General features: G+C 44.1%; 1 protein-coding gene across 2 annotated transcripts in view; it reads left to right on the forward strand.

The window, feature by feature from the left end:
- The window catches only part of SPPL3 (signal peptide peptidase like 3), a 40186-nt gene that overhangs the window by 8823 nt on the left and 6363 nt on the right, over positions 1-25000 (forward strand). For both annotated transcript variants that reach the window (XM_053280485.1, XM_053280486.1), the window contains 5 exons: positions 14834-14911; positions 16510-16598; positions 18498-18617; positions 20321-20399; positions 21682-21794. In XM_053280485.1, coding sequence (XP_053136460.1) covers positions 14834-14911; positions 16510-16598; positions 18498-18617; positions 20321-20399; positions 21682-21794 — 479 coding nt within the window. The remainder of the gene's footprint in view (positions 1-14833; positions 14912-16509; positions 16599-18497; positions 18618-20320; positions 20400-21681; positions 21795-25000) is intronic.

Genomic DNA, 25000 nt, shown 5'->3' on the forward strand with positions numbered 1-25000 from the left:
TCTCTCTCTTAGGAACAAGATCCCAAGTTCAAGAAGAATAGCCAGGGTAGCCAACTACAGCAAAAACAGTTCCGTGGATGGTTGGTAGCCATTCTAGTGACCAGTTTCTTTTAGATGGCTTGGCTTAAAGACTAACAGATGGTGGAATGAGTTTTTGTCGATAAGGTGCTGGTTATCGAGTTTTGGTCGACAATGCATTCAATGGACAATAAAGATCATATATTGCAAAATAGATTGCCCCCCACCCCACTGGATCTGTGCATATGCACATGTGTGCACACACCATTTTCATGATCCCTTGCAATTGATGATCTTACCTACAGAAGCTCACACGTTGATAAACATTTTAGGTTTTAAGGTGCTGAGAAATCCCAGATGGACATTGGAGTGGGATGGTTCCACCGCTTTGACACATCTTCCACAATTAGACACATCTTCTGTCTGGTCAATTACATCCTGTCACTCTCTTGCTCCTTTGACTGACAGAGAAATCTTGAGTATACATGTATCCAAAAGGGAGAAAAGAGATGCTTTCTGAGATGAGAAAAATATCTCAGTTATAGTATATTTAGAGAAGTCTCTTTCTTGGGAGCCTTTATGTACTGCATCTGGATTAAAGAAAGAAGGCAGATGCTATAAGCCCCTTGATGACTTAATTGTCTTGTCACACTGACTTGAGTGCTGGGGTATTCAGAATTGGCCAGGTGGGCAGCAAGATCTTCTAGTTTCACTGCCTTCCTTTTGCAGATTGGTCCCTTTCTGGCTGCTCCATGACAACAGGCAGGCGCCTGTGTCCCAGGAGAAGAGCTGCTGGCTTTTGAAAATGGGCTGCCCAGTCCTATGCATGTTTGTTCAGCAGTAAGTCTCACTGAGTGCAGTGGGACCCACCCCTTAATAAGTGTGGTTGGGATTACAGCCCAGTCCTAAACATGGAAAATACATTGCGTAGATTCCAGTGGGGCTCATGTATATGCCTAGAATTACAGATAATTTAATAAAAGCAAAAGAATTAGTTTTTTAAAATAAGTAACACTTAGATATAGCACTTTGAGTGTTCGTGAGTTATTTTGGTGAACCTTGCAACCACCCTTTAAGGTTAGGTTGACAGCTTGAAGGGAAGGTTCTCCACCTAAGTAGAATTGGTTTGTAATTAGGCTGAGAGGTTTTCAAAGTTGAAGGTGAGGCTGAGAGATGATGGGTTGCCATGTGAGTTGTGAGTGAGATGAGGTGAGATTTGAACTAGGGACTTCATGGCTTGTGCATTTGGCTACTGTCTTAATGAAAGGCCCATCTAGTGTGATGTTCTGTTTCCAACAGCACCAAGCCAGATGCTTCTGAAAACTCTGAGGACAGGATGGGGATAGCCATCCTCTGTCTCCCAGCATCTGGTACCTGAAGTTATGCCATAATAAAATCACAGTCCTCTGTAGCAAGGTTGGTATGTAGTACCCCTTTCTTCAAATCCTTTCAGTTTACCAGGAATTTAGAATTAAGAGTCAAAAAGAGAAGCTAGATTCTCTTGAGGCTTGTGATTGGATTTCATCAAGGTGACTTATAGCCTGGTCCTAAACATGGTGGTTCAGAAATCAGTCCTGTTGAGTTCTGTGGAAATTGAGGTATAGGTCAGTATGCTTAAGACTGCATACTGTATGCTTAAGACTCGGCTTTAAAGGGATGTGATTGATCCAAAAGAAGGGGCAAATTCTAGGTTATAACTCCTGAGCCAGTGTGATGATTTGGTGGTTAAAGCATTGAAAACTTAGGTTCAGCTAACACATGAGCTCTGAACAGTGCCCTGTTCATAGATTTCACTTGAATGAATCTAGGGTGGTGCCTCAGGTTCACAAGTTGCCTCCATCCCTGACTCTTTAATTACCTCCCTGGTTAGCAATAACTATAGTTTGCTGTGACGTCCAAATTGGACATATTATGGTTGTCATAAACCACAACGTTTCCAGACCAAAATTGGAAACCCAGATTAAACCATCATTTCCAAAATTGATTTGGAGTTAAAACAATGAAGTGGGGGTTGTTTATGTAGGGCGGGGAGCAAAGGCTTGTGGTTGTAGGCTCCATCTCTGACCACATGCATTCATTCAAGGTCACTGAGTATTTCTTATGTGCATACAAATACACGCGTGAGGTATGTATCCTTGAGTGATGAAAGATACTGAAATCAATATTTATTTTTGAATGTGTGACGTCTTTCATTATCTGTCCCATCCCCATAATAATAATAATAATAATAAATATCCTGTTTATCATCTGACAATATAGTTTATGTCAACCATAGTTTCTGCAGTGTGGATGTCAAGGCAAACTATGGTTGCTGTGAGCTAAGAAGTGAATCAAAGTGTATAAGGGGAGGAGGGAGCACGTGAGCTGAAGGCACTGCTTTGTTGGCCAGATCATGGCATGGTGGAGGTCCATTGTGTTTCATTTCTGATTGGGCCTCTCTCTGTCTAATTTTCTTCACAAGGTTGCTAGGCTAAAAGCCTGCTCTGATATCCTTGGAGGAAGAACAAATAGAATGGAACAGTTAGAATGCAATGGCTGTTCTTTATTTCAAGGTCCTCTAATACTTGCTGAACAACCAGTATAGCTCTATAGTATTCCACTGTGTTTGTTCTAAAACTTCTTGTTAGAGGGTTTTGCTGGGAAGTGATTGTCATAAAAATTTTCAGATCAGTAGTATATTTTGATTTTGAAAAAAATTGCCATAATTCCAGGTTATCGCAGTCAAATAGATCACTGCAGGTGCCCATTAAGTTGGCAGAGCACCTGACACAGAACTTAGGTCACACCTTCAGAGTATCCCTTATTGGTGAAAGTATAAAGTGGCAAGTGATAGCAGAAGGTTATTCCGTATGTCTTTGTTTAAAAGACCATTGAGCCTCAGGATGTTTCCATCCTTTAAGCAAGGCTTAAATTCCCAGAATGCCAAATCAGCATGGAGCTTTATGGAAGGGATACAGAATTGACAGAACATTGCTTTCTTTAGAATGATGACATATCCAAGGGGCAGAATATGTAAACTGATGTAGTTAAGCTGAAACAAAGAGAAGACACTTTAGGGAGAGTTTATGGAAAGAACTGAGAATGTGTGTAAGAGGTGGCTGTGAACCCTAAATTATCTTTTGGAACTTGCTTTAATGATATCTCTCTTGAGAGAAATTAATCAGAAGGACCAAGTTCACCTAACAGGTATGGGCACGTTGACAGTTGTTGAAACCAAGCTCCTCTCTTATATTGGGCCTCAAGTAAAATGTGAAAACATTTTCCCATTGACTCTATCTCTCATCTTGACTTCTAATAAGGTTAGTTAACTGATGGTACAGGGTTTCACTTAAGAACCGTATCATGAAAATCAAGGTAGTTTCTGTGGGTGAATCTGGGTGAAGGATTTAGTTTGCTAATCCTTTAAGAGATCCACCTGACCAAAGATGGGATGCACATTTCTGCATTGTGTGTGTGCCTACTTCTGATGTCATTTCTGGCCACCATTTTGCAGCATGGAACCATTTTGTGGCTTAAAAAAAAGTCAACCCCCTGATTTTTTGTGGGAAATTGGAGGAACTGGGGTTTTGGGGGTGCATTGCTGGACAACGGGAAACCTGGAGAGCATGGTACAGTACTATATTGCTCTTATTTCTGCCTCCTCACCACTTTTTAAGCCCTTTTTTAACCTCAAGGAACATAACACCCCAATTCCCATTGACTCAAAGTTTCGTTATCCGTGGTTGTACGAATATGGCGGATATTTATATTTCGCTTTTCAACAAAAGTTTTCAAAGCAATTTACATAAGGTAAGGTAAAGCTGTGCCGTCGAGTCAGTGTCAACTGGCGACCACAGAGCCCTGTAATTGTCTTTGGGAGAATACATGCACCACTGCCCCTCTCCCACACAGTGTGAGATGATGCCTTTCAGCATCTTCCTGTATTGCTGCTGCCTGATATAGGTGTTTCTCATAGTCTGGGAAACATACCAACAGGGATTCGAACCAGCAACCTCTTTCTCCCTAGGCAAGTTACTTCCATGCTGCACCATTAGGTGTTTCCTGTCTCCAAAGGGCTCACAATCTTAAAAAGAAACATACGATAGACACCAGCAACAGCCAATGGCTGTTGTAGCCCAGAATAGAATCTCCACAGATAATGATTTAATTGTTGGTTTAATGTATTAAATTATTTTAATTGTAAACTGCACAGAGATGCAAGTTTTGGGTGGCATATAAATATTTTAAATAAATATTTTTAAATAAATATATCGCTGCTGCCCGATATAGGTGTTTTCCATAGACTGGGAAACATACCAGCGGGGATTCGAACCAGCAACCTCTGGTTTGCTAATCAAATCATTTTCCCGCTACCACCAGCCAATTTATAGGCAGTAGGCTTGCATCCCTTTCCCTGTAGTGCTAATCGTCTGTCAATAAGCATGAGATCCAAGAAATTTAACATTGGTTCCCTGAAATAGTGGCTGACACAGAGAGCAAGGCTGCACCGAAAGAGCAGCCTAACAGAACTTTCTAACTAACTGTACCAGTGCAATGGAGTAGCAGCAATTTTTTGACTCCCCCTTTCCTGAAAATGTCCTTGAGGACTGTGCAGTCCTTAGGGACATATTACTGGGTGGCACAGAGGGCTTCCTGGGGAAAGGGAGAGTGCAAAAAAAATTGCCACTTCCCTACAGCATGTAGTTGGAAAGGTCTCCCTGTCTGTTGGACATATTTCTATACCACCTGACGTGCATTCCTAGGCAGTGTACATAAGTACATATTTTACATGTGCATTCTTAGGCAGTGTACATAAGTACATATTTTAACAAATATAAAAATAGGATAATATGATTAAACTATTATTATATAAAACCAATTAAAAGCATGAGAAAACATCTTAAGGGTCTTTTTAAAAACAGCCAGAGGTGGAGAAACTCTGATTTTCACAGGGAGTGCATTCCAGAGCCCTGGGGCAGCCACAGAGAAGGCTTGTTCCCAAGTAGCCACCTAACGAGGCAGTAGTAGCCAGTATTCTCTCTAATTTCCCCCCTATCTGCATACAAAATGAGTTTTGTCCTGGGCAGCAGTATCAAGGCAATGTGTACGCATGTGCATTTAGCCCTCATGTTTGGTTTGAAGAAGAGAACTTAAATGGTATTGGAAACAGTTGATTCATGCTTCTTACACCTTGACAATACTACCTGTTTTGGCCTCTGCCTGATACAAGAGTACACTTGGATCAGGTGTGGCACAATGAATACAAAGTTCATCCAAAATGAGGTGGCACCACAAGGTTTTTAATGTTGCACTCTCCTGTGGTGTGTTCATGTGGACCTAAAGAACAATTGGCAAGCCATCCAAAAAAGAGTTCCTCTGCTGTCTTACAAATGCCCGAAACACTGCTAGGAAGCCGTTCTGTGAGGTGCTAATTTGAGAGAAGTTTGCACTATGGTAAACTGCACTGCAGACAAATCCAGGCACAACATCCCAACTTAGGTGAGTGTATGATGTGGTTAGGGAAGTGTCAGAGGCTCAGAATGAAGTTAAACTGGTTGAGGGAAAAGCTGGATCTGATGACATGTAGTGGTTTCGCTGGAAAACGTTGTGCCCTCCCTGGTTCTGGAGCAATGTTCCCTGTAACTTTGGGATTCCTAGTAGTATTGTTTGAAATGACTCCAGTATTCAGTAGGTGGGCAAACCAGCCACACCTATTCACAAACACCATCACTACTTTCATACAATGGAATCTTCCCTAACCTGTACATCACATGGGAGATTGGTCACCCATGCAAGCCAGGTAATTCATATTTATTTCAGATAACACAGAAAAATGAGGCAAGAGGACAGCTCTCTGTACGCTGGATAAGGATTGTGTCTTTCAGTCTCCACCATTGTAGACATTTGAGCATCAGAGGGCAGAAGCTTTCTAGACCCCACAAAAGGAAGACTGTGACTTCAAAGAACAAAGTAGATTAAAAACAGAGTGAAAAATTAAAGTTTAATTCATAGCAGATTCATTTTATCAAGTTAAAAACAAGCCTTAACAAATTGTCTTTGGATTGATGATCCACTCCAAAAATGTGAAAACCAGATTATGGACGCTTGACAAAATTTCTACAACAATAATTTAGAGAGCTTTTCAACAAAAGTTCTCAAAGAAGAAATAAAGATGGTTCCCTGTCCTGATAGGGCTCACAATCTAAAAATAAACATATGGTGCAGCGGGGAAATGACTTGACTAGCAAGCCAGAGGTTGCCAGTTTGAATCCTCGCTGGTATGTTTCCCAGACTATGGGAAATACCTATATCAGGCAGCAGCGATCTAGGAAGATGCTGAAAGGCATCATCTCATACTGTGTGGAAGGGGGCAATGGTAAACCCTTCCTGTATTCTACCAAAGACAACCACAGGGCTCTGTGGGTGCCAGGAGTCGACACCGACGCGACGGCACAACTTTACCTTTAGACACAAGCAACAATCACTGGAGGGATGCTGTGCTGGGGTTGGATAGGGATAGTTGCTCTCCCCCTGCTAAATAGAAGAGGGTCACAATCTTTTGGCAGATCCAGAGACTTGGGAACTCTGCTAAATACAGTCATGTAATGATATAGGAATGCTTTCAGCTATCATCCAATTGAAAAATAACTTTATTAGACCGATGTACCTCATCATGACAGAAAGCATTCTTGTTACATCAGTGGATGGGGGATGCATCAGATGTGCAGACCAGCTGATGGGGGAAACAAAGTTCCAGGTGGGGGTAGGATCCAAAGAGAGGTGGAGCTTTCCTCCCCGATAAAACCTGGATGAGTTGAATGGCCTCTGGCAGAGGATCCTCACTAAATGCATGTTGGATTTATGGTGACTACTCCCACACTTACGCCATTGCCTAAATATGATATGGGTAGAGATGCATGTCTTCTGGGAAACTGTGAATCAGGCATTTTTTCCAGAACAAATTTTGATACCTTAGGCTGTGATCTAATTTGGCATGTTTATCAAATTTGTATTTTTAGTAACTGAACATTTTTCACAGAAAAATATAGTAATGGAAGGCTTCAGTTACAGAAGTTTCTCCATCCACACCACTGGATATGGAAAGAGCTGCTACTTTGTCCTAATGGAGCTTTCCAGTATATAGTTTTAAGAGAGAGCAAAGATGTCCTGTTCTATTCTTTCAAATGCCAAAAATGGATTAGTGCTCTGATCTTTGCACTCATCAGTAGGCTGCAAACACATACAAGACAGTGCAAGGATTTCTGAGGTGGAGCAGATGGGTGGCCTGGGTTGGGGCCCCCAAATGATAAAATAAATTTAGAAGCCAAGTTTTAAAAGTTTGGAGAAAGTTTTTTTTCATATTAATCAGCTCATTGAAAGTGTCATCTCAGTGTGCGGCTGCTGTGAAAAAAGCTAATTCCATGGCAGGAATCATTAGGAGGGGGGTTGAAAAATAAAAATTTGTATATTGTAGTGCCCTTATACAAATCTGTGGTGTGGCCACATCTGGAGTACTGTGTACAGCTTTGGTCACTGTATCTTAAGAAGGATACTGTAGAACTGGGAAAGGTGCAGAAAAGGGCAACCAAGATTATCAGGGGCCTGGAGCAGCTTCCTTATGAGGCTAGGCTACAGCATCTGGGGCTCTTTACCCTGGAAAAGAGGCAACTAAGGGGAGACATGATTGAGGTGTATAAAATCATCTATGGAGTGGAGAGGGTAGACAGAGAGAGATTTTTCTCCCTCCCTCACAACACTAGAACCAGGAGTCACCCCATGAAACTGAAGGTTGGGAAATTTAGGACCGACAAGTGGAAGTACTTTTTCACACAGCGCATCATTAATCTGTGGAATTCCTTGCCATGGGATGTGCTGATGGCCACCAGCTTGGGTGGCTTTAAAAGGGGCTTGAACAGATTCATGGAGGACAGGTCTATCAATGGTTACTAGTCTGATGGTTGTGGGCCATCTCCAGCCTCTGAGGCATGATGCCTCTCAATACCAGCTGCAGGGGAGCAACAGCAGGAGAGAGGGCATGCACATACCTCTTGCCTGTGGGCTCCCCAGCGGCATCTGGTGTGAAGCAGGATGCTGGACTAGATGGTCCTTGGGCCTGATCCAGCAGGGCTGTTCTTAATCCAGGGCTTACCAAATCCCAGGTGCCAGGGAGCTGTAGCACCTAGAATAGGATATTCAGAGGCAGAGTTATTTAATAAAATCTTGATTTGTCCCAGGCAGCCCTGTTTCGGTTCGAAGTATGTTACTTGTAAAGGGGACACAGAGAAACCCATTTTCCCCTGTGCTGGAGCTCATCATCAATGAGTTGCGGACTGTGCATGCTCGAGAGACAGGACTGCAATTTTGTAGAGTACTTCCTGCTGCCGGAAAGTGCCTATATCCCAGTCCCGGTCTTGTCTCGCTCGAGATTGCAGGTCACGGAGATATCTCTCTATTTTTTCCAATTTATTACGGCTTGTTCTTTTTCTACTTCTATTTATTTTGCTTTCATTGGTCTCACCTTCCCCTACAAACTTCCCATTACCCTCGCCCCCCTTTCCTTCTTTTAGATTGTGCGAGGGTGGGATAGGAGCTGCCTTAGGCCTTTTTTGAATCTAAATTCTAAACACTCCTTGTTTGCTTTGTCTGGATTCAGTTCAATTCAGCGTTTTTAGATGCTTTATTTTATTTTTGCTGTTCCTACTGCACCACCCATTCTTCCCAAACCCAGCCCTGCCCAAGGACCCTGCCGCCCATGTTGGGTCTGATTCAGCCTCAGATTCTAATTCTGACTCAGCCATTCCCTTAAACCCAAAGGGCTCTGATCCTGAAGAAGGGGAACTTTCAAGTGAGGAGGTCTCCCAACCTCCTTCCATTTCTTCTCACCTTTTCATGTCCTCAGAATTCGAAGTTCTGTTAGAAAAAGCCGATAGAGTGATTAATGACGTAGCCCTACTGAGACCTCTCAGGTGGATTCTGAGTTAGACAAAAACATTTTTCCTTCATCATCTGCTACTGCCACTGTGCCATCCCCCCACCCTTCTGTAAGGTCATGTTGGCAGAGTGGGAACAACCAGCCTCAGCAAGGCCGTTAGGTACCTTTCCAAAGAGAAACAACACTCTTCCCTCCTTGCGGTACCCTGCATTGACCCCCCGGTGGCACATCTTAAATACTGAGGGACAAGAGCAATTAAAAGTTGCTGAGGATAGAAAATGCGACTCCTTTCTTTAAAAAAGCACATGATGCTCCTGCAGCAGTCATTAGGACCGCAACTACCAATTCTATTTTTTTTTTCTAGAGCGTCCATTCTGTGGGCCAAAGAACTCATCGCTCTAGTCCCCCTGGACAACATTAAGCTACACCAGGTCATTAATAAGTTGGCCAAGGCAGCCGCCCTAACTGCAGACTCCAGCCTGGACTGCATCCAACATGTGTCCAGAGCAGTGATATCTGGGGTAGCTGTAAGGTGCGTCTGCCCTTTGGTTAAAATCTTGGCAGGTAGATGCCAAGTCAAAACTCTCAGCTTCCCCCTTTGCAGGTTCAGATCTCTTCGGACCCTCTCTGGAACCTGTCCTAGTGGAAACCAGAGATAAAAAGAGAGCTATGCCCTCCTTTCACAGAGACACTCACAGGCCCTTTCACACTACCTTCTCTTATTTTTCCTTTCATTCCCAAAGTCCGTTCCAGGGTAGTTTTACCTTGCAACATCATGGAATTTCGTCCCACCAGCACCAGAGGCACTGGAAGATTCCAATGAAGACAAAGGAATTGGGGGCAACCAAGAACCCAAGGCTTTAGGCCCTTCATTCCCAACTTCACAAAAAGCAGTGACTCTGTACAGGTGGGGAGAAGACTTCTTCTATTCACTCCCACTTGGATGTCTATGACCCATGACTGTTTCACACAGTTACTCTCTGGAGTTCACTTTTCCTTCCCCAGACTCCTTTGTGGTGTCACCACTGTCCTCCATTTCAGCCAATCGTTAACTAATGGCTCAGTCAATTCGTCATCTCCTCCAGATTCGGGCGATCAAAGCTGTTCCTTTCACAGAAAGATGCTTTGGTGTCTACTCTCTTTTATTCCTAGTGCTGAAAAAAGATGGGTCATGGAGGGCTGTCCTGGATCTCAAACAATTGAACAAATTCATAAAGAAAATGAAGTTCAGGATGGAGTCATTACATACTATCAAAGAATCCATCCGCCCCAACAACTTCCTGGCCTCAGTCGACCTTTCAGAGGCATACCTCCACATTCCTATCCTTCCCCAGCACAGGAGGTACCTCTGGTCCATCTACAACAATCATGACTGTCAGTACAAAGCCCTTCCCTTTGGGCTATTGTCTGCTCCTCCAGGTCTTCACAAAGATAATGATCTCCCTTATTGCTCATCTCCACCTCCAGGGGTGTACATACCTATTTTTGGATGACCTCCTCATCCAAGCTCCAACCTTCCAGCAAGCCAATTCAGCAGTACATCTCTCTCCACAGTTCCTTAGAGACCATGGCTTCATAGTGAACAAGGAAAAGAGCCACCTCCGACTCTCCCAGACCTTTCAACATTTGGGAGCCTTTTCCAACATGGCACAAGTTTCTATTTCTCTCCCAGAGGAAAGACAGACCAAAATTGCCTCCCTTCTCTGCCCCTTACTACAAGCACCATCAGCTCATGGTGGCCAGCATGGAGTGCACCCCCTGGTCCAGGTGGCACTTCTGTCCTCTTCAGTGGCTCCTTCTCCCCCATCAGGATGCCATCATGTCATCCACACATCTTCAATTGGAACTTCCCAAGAAAGTACGATAGTCCTTCCGATGGTGGCTCTCCTCGGCCATCTCCATGAGCCTTCCGTTGACAACTCCTCAAAAAAATCATTGTCACGACGCTCGCCAGCCTAAAGGACTGGGGAGCACACTGCCTGGGCCACTGCCTTTGGCCACAGTATCCAAAAGACACAAACTGGTTAGAGCTCAGGGCAGTGAGACTTGCCCTGTTGAAATTCAGCCACCACCTCCTAGGCAGTCATGTCCTAGTCTGAACGGACAACATTACTACTGAGGCCCATATCAATCGACAGGGAGGCATGAGGTCTAGAGCCCAACCTCCTTTTCATGTAGGCGGAGACCCACCTTCTCTCTCTCTCTCTCTCTCTCTCTCTCACACACACACCAGGGAACACCTCAGCAGAACAGAAAACAAGCAAGCGGATTGGCTCAGTAGCCAAGTGGTGGACCTGGCGGAATGGAAACTCCATCCTGACATATTTGAACAACTTACACTCCACCTAGGCACTCCACTAGTGGATCTCTATGCCTCTCCCGACAACCATCAACTTGCACGATTCTTCACCCATTACCACTTCCAGATAGCCGAAGCAACCAAGGCCCTCACAGTCACGTGGCCCCACGGCCTTCTATATGCCTTCCCTCTGGCCATTATCCCTCTGGCCATTATCACCAAAGTCATGAGAAAGATGATTCTGGAAGGGGCTCATCTTATTCTGATCACACCACACTAGCCCAGAAGACTGTAGTTTTCTGACCTGGTCAATTTCTCCACCTGTCCTCTGTGGTGCCTGCCTCTTCAAAAAGATCCCCTCTCCTAAGGACCCATTCTTCACCTGGAGCCAGAGTAGACTCTTGGATGTTGAATGCTCAGGCTTAGCAGTCGGGATATTCGAGTCAAATACAGGATACTGTATTGGCATCTTGCCTCCTTCCACACAACAAATCTATCAAACCGCTTGGGCAGATTTTTCCAGATGGGCCCACAAAACACTGCTGGATCGGCTCTTGGCCGGAATTCTCAAAGTCCCATCCTTCCTTCAAGCTGGCTTGGACCTCCGGCTCCACCCAAATACACCCAAAAGACAAGCCTCGGCTCTTGCCTCTGTCCTTGACATTTCAGAACCAGGTGTCTCATCCCTTCACCCTCGCATCTCCCGTTTTCTAAGAGGAGCATCCAATCTGGCTCCCCTTCCTATTCAGCGCTTTCCATGTGGGGGCTGTGCAGCGTCCCCAGGGGAGATCTGAACTGATGTTTCTTTGGACACCAGCTCCCTCTGCCCCACGCTTGATGACAAATCACTCAAATTACTGTTTCAAAAAACAGTGTGTGATAATGGCTTGGGGGCCTGTTATTTCTACCTGAGGTTCCCAGGTGTAGATCCCCGGAAGTTGTCGGAGTAGTAGTCAAATGGCTTCTGGGGCTCCTGATTTAGGGGAACAAAGTGGCGAAGGCAACCCTTTAGTACAGCGGTTCCCAACCTGTGGTGCTCCAGATGTTACTGAACTGCATCACCCCGCAGCCACATAAATTGTAGCTGGGGGTGATGGGAGTTGTAGTTGAGCAACATCTGGAGGACCCCAGGTTGGGGGCCCCTGCTTTAGTCCGCGAAGGCATGTCTGAGGGCATGGCACAGTAAGTCTGGGACCCAGGGCCTCATTGGGAGACTGCCTGGGAACCCCACATAGGCCGCCTTGAGATCCATGGTGGAAGAAAGGTGGGGTGTGAACTAATAAATATGTTTGGATTCCTAGTCACAGCTTCGTTGTTGGATGGAAGCAGAGCTCTGTTAATATTGCATGCTTGCCAGTAGCATGGTCTGCAGGGACTTAGAATTTATCTCCAAGCAAGCAGATGGGATGGCATTTGTAGATTGGAAAAGGGTCTGTTTGTCTGTTTGTCTGTTTGTCTGTTTGTCTGTTTGTCTGTTTGTCTGTTTGTCTGTTTGTCTGTTTGTCTGTTTGTCTGTTTGTCTGTTTGTCTGTTTGTCTGTTTGTCTGTTTGTTTATACCCCGCCCCTCCAGTGTGTTACTGCTTGGGGCGGTTCACAACAATAAGGTAGACACAGATACAATAAAAGTAATAAAATTAACTTAAAAAAAAAAAAAAAAAGGAGATCCACCTCCCTGTTTCATGTCATCAGGGTACAACCTATGGCTTGCATTTGTGGTCAAGTGGACTAGTAAAATGGTGGTGATATTATTTACAGTGCTGTAACCTGGTTGCCTTGGCTGCAGAAGCGTTTTCCTTAGCTAGCTAGTACCTAGCAGGGTGTTCTGCTAATGTTTCACTTCCCTTAGGCTTGGAGAGCTATGCAGTGTGAACGAGGCCCTGGTAGGTAAAGATCCATGGAGCTGCTGGTGACAGGCTGGCGAGCTAACTGGGTTGTTGTGCAGACAAGAATGCAGCCATTGTCAAAGATGGCAGGCTGACACTTGGAGCTGTTGCAGAACAGCGCTTGTTGTGTGTGTCTCCGGGCATGCCCCTAGTGGGAGTCACAGACTCCCCCTCCCTCCGCCTCTGCCCTTAGCAAATAGAATCCCAAGAGTCTCATTGTGAGGGTCCCTTTTTGCTGCTTAGCTATTATGTGCTGGGACTGCTGCAAGTGGCACCTTTTATGGGCAAGAGCTTCCCACTCGGGCGGAATACATTATAGTTCTGTTCCGTGTTCCTTCTAATTCTTTTCATCTGGGTGCTGAATGAGTTTTGTTCTGGGCGGCAGTATCAAGGCAGTGTGTACGCCTTGGAAAAAAACCTTGTGTGCGTGTGTGCGTATGCACACCTTATACACTGGTTCTGTTGAAGTCACAGAGCAGCTGTTCATACCAGAGGGTTGGACGTCTTCCTTTCAACTCGAATTTCCATGCTTCCCCAATTTTGTGCTAAATACAAAGCATTCATGCACGCTCAGGATCTCTTAACTAAGCATAACTAATGTATTTGAAATGATCCTGAATATGCACTCTTACTTAAGAAAATGTGTTTCTTGCTGGATTAAACTGAACTCCATTTAGTCCAGTATTTTTGGAAGAATCCTAGTAACCAGCGCTAAGTAGTCCACTTCTAGGTGGCCAGCGTCCTGGTCTATTTCCTGTTCACCTTTTTATGACACTATTTGGCTAAACCAGGGCGTTTGACGTCAAGGGCACTGTTGGTTAACCTTTCTGCACATCTCAGGTAGCAGCTTGTTCAAAAGGCTCCCGCTTGGCCATGGGAATCTGGGGGATGGCTGTATCTGTGGTTTGATTGTAATAGGACATCTGCAGTGACCTCAGCTGCAGGAGCTGCTTCTGGCTGAGCTGCAGTTTGCTAAATTTGTATACACCAATTCTAAGAGGCTTGAAAATTTATAAATGACCATGCAGTTCTCCGAGTTTGTATCTTTGTGTTTGTGCGTGTGCCTTAAATGAAAAGATGGGGGAAACAGGAGGGCAGCACCAAAAATAATAGTAGGTTGGTGTAGAAAAACTTGCGTTTATTGCAGAATCTTGATGTCTTTCAAGCTATATGCCCAGTTGTGGCTGGGGATGCTGGGAGTTGTAGTCCAACAACATCTGGGGATGCAAGGTTAGGAACCCATGTTGTAGACCACACAAAGGCAAGAGGCCAGGCACCTTCTTTCCATGTGGAGTCTGTCCTGTGACCTTCTTTCTGCCTGCCACTTGCTGGTCTTGCTTATTCTTTTTCCTTCTGTGCCTGAAGAGATCTTGAGGTGTGTGTCTGGATACCTCACTAGAGCACGTCCCAGCCTCAAGCCGTAAGGGACATGGATGCCCTGATCCAGTTCTTCTGAACTGACTTTTCTGGAGTAAAGTGAGATATATGGGATATGATCTGTTCTTGCTAAGTGCTGCTGGGTTATCTGTCTTTGGGTTGCTTGTACAACCAAGTCAAGTATGTGGGTAGAGGTTGAGAAAATAAGCAGGTACAGGGTTTTGAGTATCTTGCAGAGGTGGTCAGCACTTATTTTGGTTTTTTGATCCTGAAATTGAATCAAGGTCGATCACCTGGTCTTAATGACCTGTCGTAATCTTACACTGCTCTGTCTTCCATTGCAGGGCATATTCCCTTGTGGATTCGAGTCAAGTGTCTACGTTCCTAATTTCCATTCTCCTCATCGTCTATGGCAGCTTCAGGTAAGGATACTGTGTTTAGGAATCAATTTATTGCATTGTGAACGTCTTGTCTTTTATATATAATTCTTCTGTTCTTTGCTTTACGATCCATAGTTAGAAGAATAAAAGCATCTGCTGCTACTACTGCTATATAATGTGTGCGTGCACACAAACATGCACGTGCAAACATGCAGCCCTTGAACAAAACACTCATGCTACAGAAATGCTACCAAAGGGATGCTTACAGAACAAGAGGTGATAAAGTGGTATTCTGTGCCCAGGCACTGGGAATCTTAGGGGACAGCGGTCCCTTTGATCTTGCCCTGCTACAGCAATATTTACAAGCAAAAATAGCACTATCTTTTACTGTCTCGCATTTCTAAGCCAGGTGGACTTGCTGTCCAGTCTTGGCAACTATGGAAGTCAGAACTCTTTGGGGTTCATTTAAAATAATTGAGGGAAATAGTGAGGGGTTTTTTAAACTTTGTGCGGTGGGGCGGGGGGAGAAGAAAGTATCCAGAGGTGCTGTAGAAGATTTAATTCCCTTTTAAAAGATTACCCGATGCGTTTTGAGTTTGCCATTCGTTTTGAAGGATCTTTTCCTTTTGCAGCTCTTCAGAGAACAAGTTTTTTTCTTTCCATGATAAAAAGGGAAATAATCTTGAATAGGAGTTTACTTTAAAATAAATCAGTCTTCTACAATGCCTTCAGATGTTTTCTGCCTGTTTAATAGATAGAAATAATATACTTTATTTGTTAGCTGCCCCATAACAAATTGTTCTCTGAGTGGCTCACAAAGCTAACACGCACCCTCACACTCTTCTCTGTGGGGTGTGTGTGTGTGTGTGTGTGTGTGTGTGTGTGTGTGTGTGTATGTATGTGTATGTATGTATGTGTATGTATCTTGGTTCTCGTTCCTATGGATTGTTGCCATAGTTTGGGACTTTCAAACCAAGCCTTGTTTAGTGCACAAAGCCCCCCGCGCTCTGGGCAACCTTTCATTCCTTCAGGCCAACCCTTCTGGCCACTTCATCGGGAATGTGCACTTCCACAGTGTGCACCTTGGAGCTTTGATGTATTGGACATGGTTAATACAGGCTCTTAATTAGTTTTGTTTTTCTCTGTTATCTTATTCCATTTTATATGTTATGTAATAGTTCTTAATTGTGTATAGTTGTATAGTTTGTGTGTGTGTGTGTGTGTGTGTGTGTGTGTGCGCGCGCACACACACACACACACATACACACACAGAGGTATCTATGTTTACTTCTGGGGACTCTCGTATCTGGTTCTGAACTGTGTGCTGATCTATGATGGTAAATTTGACCTTGGAGCTCAACATCTGCTGTGCCGTTTACAAGCGCCTCTGACCATCCAGTGGAAAGGAGGTCAGTGGGGCAAACTGGACCAAGCTAATCCTGTTAGATCTTGCCGTAGCTTTTGATTCTCGCATCACAGGGTTTGTTGCCTCGCATTGCATGGCCCACCCTTTGACCAACCTCCTAGCCATGCTTTGCAAATCACATCAACGTGTTCTACTAAAGGGTGTCAAAGCTAGCTGTGTGAGCACAATGACCAGCGGCAAAGTGAAATATTTATTTGCCTGTTTTTTGTCGCAGGTCCCTCAACATGGACTTTGAGAATCAAGACAAGGAAAAAGACAGCAGCAGCTCAGCTGGGCCCTTCAATGGCAACAGCACAAATAACAGTAAGGATGGCTCAGTCAGTGCAGGGGCTCCCAACGCTGGGTCCCCATATGGTGATGGACTTGCGCACCTGTCTGCCTTTGGTCATTGCTGCAGGGGATGATGGCAGTTGTAGTCCAGCAACATCTAGGGGCCCAGGGCTGGGAACCCCTGAGTCAATGAGCTCAGTTTAGGTGGTAAGAAGGATGCAGTTCTTGAGGCCACCTCTCTTGCAAACCTGTGGTCAAACCTGGGGCCCCCCACGACACTTACCGTTGCCTATTGTGTGCAAGACACATGGAAAAGAGAGGGAACTGTGGGCTGTCATGTCCTTTCTTTCTCTTCTTTTTAATCTATTATTTATTTATTTATTTATTGCATTTCTATACCACCTACTATAGGAATCTCTAAAACAAAAAATTTAAAATTAATCAGAACAGATAAAAATCACAATAGATAAAAACACACATTAAAATTTAAAGATGCTTGTAATTGCTTTTGCTTTTACATAAAGGTTTTCTTAAAATCAAGGATAGCATTAAAACTGGCTCGTTTATTGAATCTAATATCTGCAAAACAAGTGAAATTCTTTAGGGGGTTTATTTTGTTGTTGGTGTCTGCAATCTAAACAGCAAAAAAAAATGCTTAGGGTGCAGAGTCATGATTACATGGTAGAATAACAATGGGGGAAAATGCAAACAAAAAGGAAACGAGAAGAAAACAACCCATTTTCATTTACCTAGTAATGCTAATATTAATACTAGGGGGTGGGGGGACGAGGAATATTCCAAGGAATTTTGTCATTAAACTAGGAATAGTTCATTAAAATTGGACCAGATTATGAAAAATTCACCATCTTTGCCATTCTGTTTATATATATTTTTAAAAAGTCACCAGATATCCAAAGTGGAAGATCAGGAGTAGATCTTTCCTTCCAGTGTTGTATTTGTATCCTCTTTGCTATTCACTGTGCCAAAAATATTCATAATTTTTGATGCATGAGGAATGTACCCCCAAAGCACACAGACATCCTTAACAAGCAGTCTAGAACAGTTACTGTCTAGTAGACTGGTAACCCTAAACAGGCTTAAACAACTTCTTAAAAGTCCACCCTGAAGGCAGCTTGGGGCAGGTATATATGCCCCAGGGAATACAGTATATATGTAACTCTGTGTGTGCTCCATTGCAGGGGTGGGGGCTTATTCCTAAACAGATAAAGATTTGAGCAATGAACAATATTCTGTTGATGAAAGGTATTAGCTGTGATTCATCCTAAACTAATTAGAGTTCTAGAACAAATCTTCAGTTGTAAGATTAGGAAGAGACACAAAGAAGGAAAGTGTCTTAAGAATGGAAGGATAGTTCAATATTTTTTTTTAACAATCTGACATCTCCAACACAGAGAAGAGCACTGACATTGGCTCATTTGGATGTATTGCCGTTGGCCATGTTGGAGGGCAGGTGCCAGAAAAACATTTATTCAGAACGATTATGCCCTTGTGGGAATGGGGAGGTTGATCATATGCTAGTTTATTGTCCCTTTTATCAGGATCTGCATCTTAGACTTATTACTGCTTTTAAATAGATATCCAAACAGTCCTAATGATTTTTATATAACACATCTTCTCTCTGATCAATGTGCTGATGCATCAAATCAGTTGGCTAAATTTTGTGTAAAATCTGGAAGTGGTGTGTTAGGAATGGCTAATTAGACCATTGTGGAAATTATTTTCATTTTCTTTTAAATTGAGGCTTGGTATATTATACTTCTTAACGTGTGTGTTTTTGGCTGGGCTTGATTCTGTATTATATCTTGTGTTCTACTGGTCTTGGACAGTAGTCATAAACAGAGTTGGGAATATGTCTGAAGGCTAGAATGTGTCTGTCATGAAATGTCCACCTTTTTATTTTTAATCCTGCAGGTATCCAGACCATTGATTCAACACAGGCACTGTTCCTTCCCATTGGTGCATCTGTGTCTCTCCTAGTCATGTTTTTCTTCTTTGACTCTGTTCAAGTTGTCTTCACAATATGCACAGCAGGTAATTCTCCTCTCGTCATATTTCCCAGCCTTACACAAGGAGTAGGCTTGCTCCTAGAAATTGAGTTGGGTTGGTGGTGGAGTGGTTTGGCTTCGAATGGTGCATTTCCATTACACTGCACTGAAAATCTTTTTAATCATCGTGTCATCATTCAGATTCAAACATTTCAATGTATTTTTCTCTCTAAGCTACTGTGTCTTTTTTCCTTTGGAAACTGCAGGGCACAAATTAACCGTATCAAACATTGAAGTGCCCACTCCTTGTCAAAATTCACACCAAGAGTTTTGCTGGTGTCTGGGTACCCATTCAGCTTGGGAGAAGATGCCGTTTGAGGAAACTGTACCTATAGAAATTTTGGCTTTATTCTTGCATGCATAAGAGCTAGAGGCTGACTGTTGTGTGTATAACTGAGCCAACTATCATAAGAACAAATGGGGATAACAGATTGATATCCCAAACTGATTGATATCAGTTTGATATCCCGGTTGGTTCTAATGCTGGTGCAGGGGTGGCTGACCTGAGGCCTTCCAGCTGTTGTTCGACTCGAACTCTCTTTATCTCCAGCTGGGAGTTGTTGTCCATCAACAGCTGGCCACTCTTGCTGTAGTTAGTTAACAAACTTCAGTGCATATGTAGCATGAAACTGAGGTTTGTTAAAATGACAGCAAGAGATTTTGGGACTTACATAGGAACATAGGAAACTGCCATATACTGAGTTAGACCATTGGTCTATCTAGCTCAGTATTGTTCACAGACTGGCAGCGGCTTCTCCAAGGTTGCAGGCAGGAATCTCTCTCAGCCCTATCTTGGAGAAGCCAGGGAGGGAACTTGAAACCTTCTGCTCTTCCCAGAGTGGCTTCATCCCCTGAGGGGAATATCTTGCAGTGCTCACACTTCTAGTCTCCCATTCATTTTGGCATTCATGCAACCAGGGCAGACCCTGCTTAGCTATAGGGACAAGTCATGCTTGCTACCACAAGACCAGATCTCCTCCTTGTCCTGTTTTAAGGGGGAGTTTTGTTTTTTTAAGGTACATTTGCAACCTTCTCAGATCTGCTTATCCTCTTCTGAGAGTCTTCTCTTGTGTAAGGAAGGAGAATTCTTGCAAATCTTGATCTCGGGGGCAACCCGGAGAGATCATATTATGTTTGTTTTGAAACAGTTGAACTGGCTGCCAATATGTTTCCGGGCAAAATACAAAGTGCTGGTTATTACCTAATAATAATAATAATAATAATAATTCGATTTCTATACCGCCCTTCCAAAAATGGCTCAGGGCGGTTTACATAGAGAAATAATAAATAAGTAAGATGGATCCCTGTCCCCAAAGGGGGTCACAATCTAAAAAGAAACATAGGATAGACACCTGAACATTCTCTTTTTCCTGTGGAAATTGGTCTCTGCAAGTCTGCATGATGCATCTTTGGCCCAGGTGCAAAACGCTGGCATTTCAGAAAAGCTTCATAGGAAGACTTGAAGGCTTTGGGACAGCATGTGGCCTTTCTGGGTTGTTCTTTCCTCTTAGTTCCACGTTTATAATTTACTGATAGCAAAGTGCAGCTTAAGCTTTTGGGAGAAGCTCTTGCAATTAGTGTTTAACTCTCACTGCCTTCAGGTCATTCATAGATGTTGTGTTTGGTTTTCTCAGATTGAAAGTAGGCCTGTACTAAGCGTGGTCTCTCTTCTTTTTTCCACTCCTCTAGTCCTCGCAACAATAGCCTTTGCGTTCCTCCTGCTCCCAATGTGCCAGTATTTAACACGACCCTGTTCACCTCAAAACAAGTAAGGAGTTAAGGGATCTCTTTCTCTCTCTTCTGTGTGCTGCAAAGAATCTGTTGCTGCAAAAAGATAAGAGTTCTAATGCCAATAGTGAGACCGCTGTGGCTCTGAGAAAAAGACCAGAGAGAGTTGGCGGTCCATGCTTCTGCTGTGATGCCCCAAATGAACTTTGCAAAACTTGGTGTGGAGAAATCTGTGAGCGCTAGATAGGGCTTGCTTGCCCACAACATGTTGGTACTGGAGACCTTTGAATATCACACGGTTATGTTTGAGGCAGTTCGGCAAACCTTAAAACCATGATGTCCTAGTTCAAGATCTAGCCCGGAAAATGGGGTTAGGTTGTTTCTCGGCTGTGTGGGGGTGTGTGTGTTGGATTTTTAAAATTTGAACCCTCTGGAGTAGCCTATGCACTTCTCAGCGGGTGGCGGGGGTGAGGTCTAAAGTTTAAATATATGGCCCCACACAGCAGCTGAGAAGCGGGTGAGAGTGGATAATTAAACTTCAAACCTCGTGGAGCAGCCTGCATGCCGCCCCTCAGCTGGTGCCAGGACTGCTCCAGGTACGCCAATTTAGTTAGGAGTTAAAGGGGTTTCCCTAAGTGGGAAACCTGTGAGTGACCAAAACTAGCCCCTCAATCACTAAACTGGTATACAAAGAAGTTGCCTGTGAATGGGCAAAACTGCAGGAAGCGAAAACGGGGAAGTGAAGGGTCTGCTGTACCAGAGGTGGAATAGCTAAATTTCCCTCCCCAACATGGATTACTGGTGACCATAGTGGTGATACTTTTCTAAACCAAATGGGGCATCTTTTAGTTGAAACGCCTCTGTAGTGGGGGATGGAGGGGACCTTTCCATGTAGTGTTAGTAGAGTTGTATCCAGGCATTCCGATATTGTATACAAATCAAACCATCCTTTATGATGTCTGGTGGTGGTGCTGTTTCTTGAAATAAGTTGCTTTCTGGAACAGACGGTCATATTGTAAAACCGGACCCCAGGTTGGCACAAACTGGTAGAGCCCTTTTCACAGTCTCAGCACAAGGCCGGCGACTAACCAATTCATCTACTGCTAGGATCTTGGCAGCTTGGGAGGGTTTGAGGAGAGAGCCTTGAGTTGTTGCCTTTGGTATTTTTCTTGTGTCAAAAGCTTTGTTGCATTTCTCATGTGCTCCAGTCCTCTTTACCCTGGTCCAAGTAAGCTCGGGATGTCCTCCACACACACCCTCCCTTTCATTTAATGGGAAGTCTTAAATCTTCTGGTGACTGTTTCTTGTGTGCTGTTTCCCAGGATCTCCTTTGGCTGCTGTGGACGTTTCACCGCGGCTGAGCTGCTCTCCTTCTCTCTTTCGGTCATGCTCGTCCTTATCTGGGTCCTAACTGGCCATTGGCTTCTCATGGACGGTAAGTGCTGAATGCGCAAACTGAGTTACTTGTTCATACCAGCAACCAGAGGGAAAGCTCTAGCTGGAGTCCTTTACTCAAAAGCCACTGTATGTTTCCTGTGTCAGAATGTATTGCATCAGGCAGTGCTTCCCAAACGGGGTGCCAGAAGAGATTCCTATTGCATTCACAGCCCCTGTCCATCAAAGAGGCTCCCTGCTGTGCCTCTGAGCGATGTCCGGCTTTGACCGTCCAGCTTTCCAAACAGTCTCTGCAGTGGGAGTTAAATGTCTTGTTTGCCAAGTGACAAAAATACACATTACTAGAGAAGGGAGGAGAGCTGGCGTTGTGGTAGCAAGCGTGGATTATCCCCTTAGCTAAGCAGGGTCTGCTCTGGTTTGCATTTGAATGGGAGACTACATGTGGGCACTGTAAGGTATTCCCCTGAGGGGATGGGGCCGCTCTGGGAAGAGCACCTGCCTGCTTGCATGCAGAACGTTCCAAGTTCCCTCCCTGGCAGCATCTCCAAGATAAGGCTGAGAGAGACTCCTGCCTGCAACCTCGGAGAAGCCGCTGCCAGTCTGTGAAGACAATCCTGAGCTAGATGGACCAAGGGTCTGACTCGGTATAAGGCGGTTTCCTATTTTCGTTTGTAAGTAGGATGGTTACCCAGAGGGTGTTGCCAGCAGTGAGAAGGGGGTGATGGTAAATTAACTTTAAACACATCGAGGCAGCCAGTTTGTCTGTGGAGATCCTGATACATTTGGTTTTTAATTAAGTCATTTAAGCTTTTTTGAGGGGGAAAGGTTTGCAATTCACCTCCAGGGAAACATGTGTGACTGTGAAATGAAGAATTAATCACTGGAACAATAACAAAAAAGTGCCTTGCTCCTCAAGCTGTGAAACTAGGAATCCACTCTCAAAATAAGCAAATGGTTTGAGTTTGAGCTAAAACTCTTGAAGTCTGTTTGCTGTTCTGCCCCACAGAAAGAATGTGACGAGCGACTGAGGCTGTGTCCTTTTCTGTGGTCCTTCCGAGGGATTTGGGCCTCAGGAATGGACTGGATGTGCCAGCAGTTCAGAAACATTTTCCTGGGTTAATCCCATTATTTTATTTAAGCCTTGACTCATCCCGTGTGTGTGTCCTTTTCTGATCTTACAAGCGAAACGAGGTCAGCCCAGCTCGCTCTGCTTGGACAGAGGCGAACTGCCCAGCGAAAGGGCCTTGGCGATGCATCAGGGGCGTTCCTCCTTCTGGCATGCTGAAAATGAGCAGGAAGGCAGAATGGAAAGGGCTCTGACTGCTGGCCCCGAGAGGAAGCCACCCGGAGCACCATCCCAGGGCGTGTGCTTCCTATGTGGGCGAGCTGTGTGCTTTCGAACCCAGAAATTGCCTAGTGAGCATCTCTTTTGTTGTGGATACATGTGCAGAGAGAGAGAGAGAGAGAGAGACCCCTTTCATCATTTTCCTAATCAATGCTATTTCGGGCAGAAAAGACTTTAGCGCTATTATTCAAACTGTAACAAGAAGAGAGCTTTAGTGTTCAGCATTATCTCAGAAAGCACAGCCATCCCTCACCAACGGCGGTTTTCCCAACTGTGGTTTTGAGTATCCACAACTTGGAAATTGTGACCGGTCTCGCCAACCGTGACCCAAGTATCCACAGTTTGCCGAGATTTTTTAGTGATTCGGGGGTCCCCCAAACATTTTGGGGGGGTTTAGAGGTTCAATCCACTCATTCCTCTTGCTGACCCTGCCAACTCCCCATGATTTAAAGTGATTTTGAGTGTTTTGGGGGGGATTCAAAAGTGCCTTCGAGTGATTTTTGAGGGTTCAAAATTTTCCAGAGGTTCAATTTGCTCACTTCTCTTGCTTATTCTTGGTGATTTTAGGGATTCCAGGTGATTTTTGGCAAATCCTTTTGTATTTTTTTCTTGGATTTTTTTGGGTCTTTTTGCGACTGCAGTCCCCCTAACTCCCATTGATTTCAATTGCTCGCCAGCTGCGAATTTGCCAACGGCAAGGTTTTGCCAGAACAGAACCCTTGCAGTTGTCGAGGGATGACTGTATTAAAAGTACTATTACTGTCGTCATGTTGCCAGTGCTGAAAGAAATCCGCTTGCTGGAGAGGAAGTTAGAACTGGGGATTTCTGCGGTCACAGCTTGGTCTCTGTTCCACACCAGTTCTCACACAAGACATGGTGTGCATGCTCTCACTTCCCCACTCTGACACAAAACAGAGGGCACGAAACTTTCTCTGGCGTGTTTGTCGGAAAGGTTTCAGACTCTCCTCCTCACCTCTTTTGGCTTGTTAGATTAATCTAGGGGTTCTCAAATTGAGACTCCCAGTGCTATAACTCCCATTATCCTGATGGGAATTGTAGTTCAGCATCCGGGAACCCAGACTTCAGAACCGCTGCTGTAACCAAATTCATTCCTGCTATGTAAGCAAAAGGAGTAAATTAGAGTGTGTGGCGGTTTGCCTCTTGGACCTGGGTACGAAATGAATCTGTTCAGTCTTCACTCTTCAGCTGATTCTTAATATTGGATAACTGAATTATAACTGATCCTTAATATTGTTAGTTTTGTCATTTCCCTTTTTATTCATTTCATTTCATTTATATCTATGTAAACCGCTTTGGGAACTCTTGTTGAAAAGCGGTCTACAAATATTTGTCGTATTCTGAAGGGCAAGAAGGGAAACACACTTTCACCTTGGCCTCCCCAAACACCAGGACTGGGGGCGGGGGGACGGGACACGTCTTTCCATTCCCAGCTATAAAGTGTTGGCATTGTTGTCTGTCCCCAGATCTCTTGAACTTCTACTGTATCTTTAGAGTCAGAAGTACTTGTCTAGTCTTACGAAAAGGCTAACAGTATGGAGTATTTCAGTAAAATTTGGGTAACAAATATGATAGTGCTATATTTGTACCACATATCTGCAGATTTTCTGAGCAAGTCTCGATTCTGTCTGCTCTTGAATTGACATCCAGATAATGCAGCTTTCAGGCATCTAAAAAGCTGAGTTGCTAGTCCTCATGGTTCAGAGAGAAAACATCCTCTTGCTTTCCTCTGTGCTTTCTCTGCCTAAATTACTAAATATTTTGAGAATTTAACTCTGAGAAGCAGATTAAACTATGGAAACAAAATATGTCCATGCACATAGTGAGACTGCACAATGTATCACCATAATGTGGCTCTCCTGGCTGTTGAAACTTGACTTTTG

Source organism: Hemicordylus capensis, chromosome 15 (genome assembly GCF_027244095.1).
Source record: "Hemicordylus capensis ecotype Gifberg chromosome 15, rHemCap1.1.pri, whole genome shotgun sequence".
Taxonomy (NCBI): Eukaryota; Metazoa; Chordata; class Lepidosauria; order Squamata; family Cordylidae; genus Hemicordylus; species Hemicordylus capensis.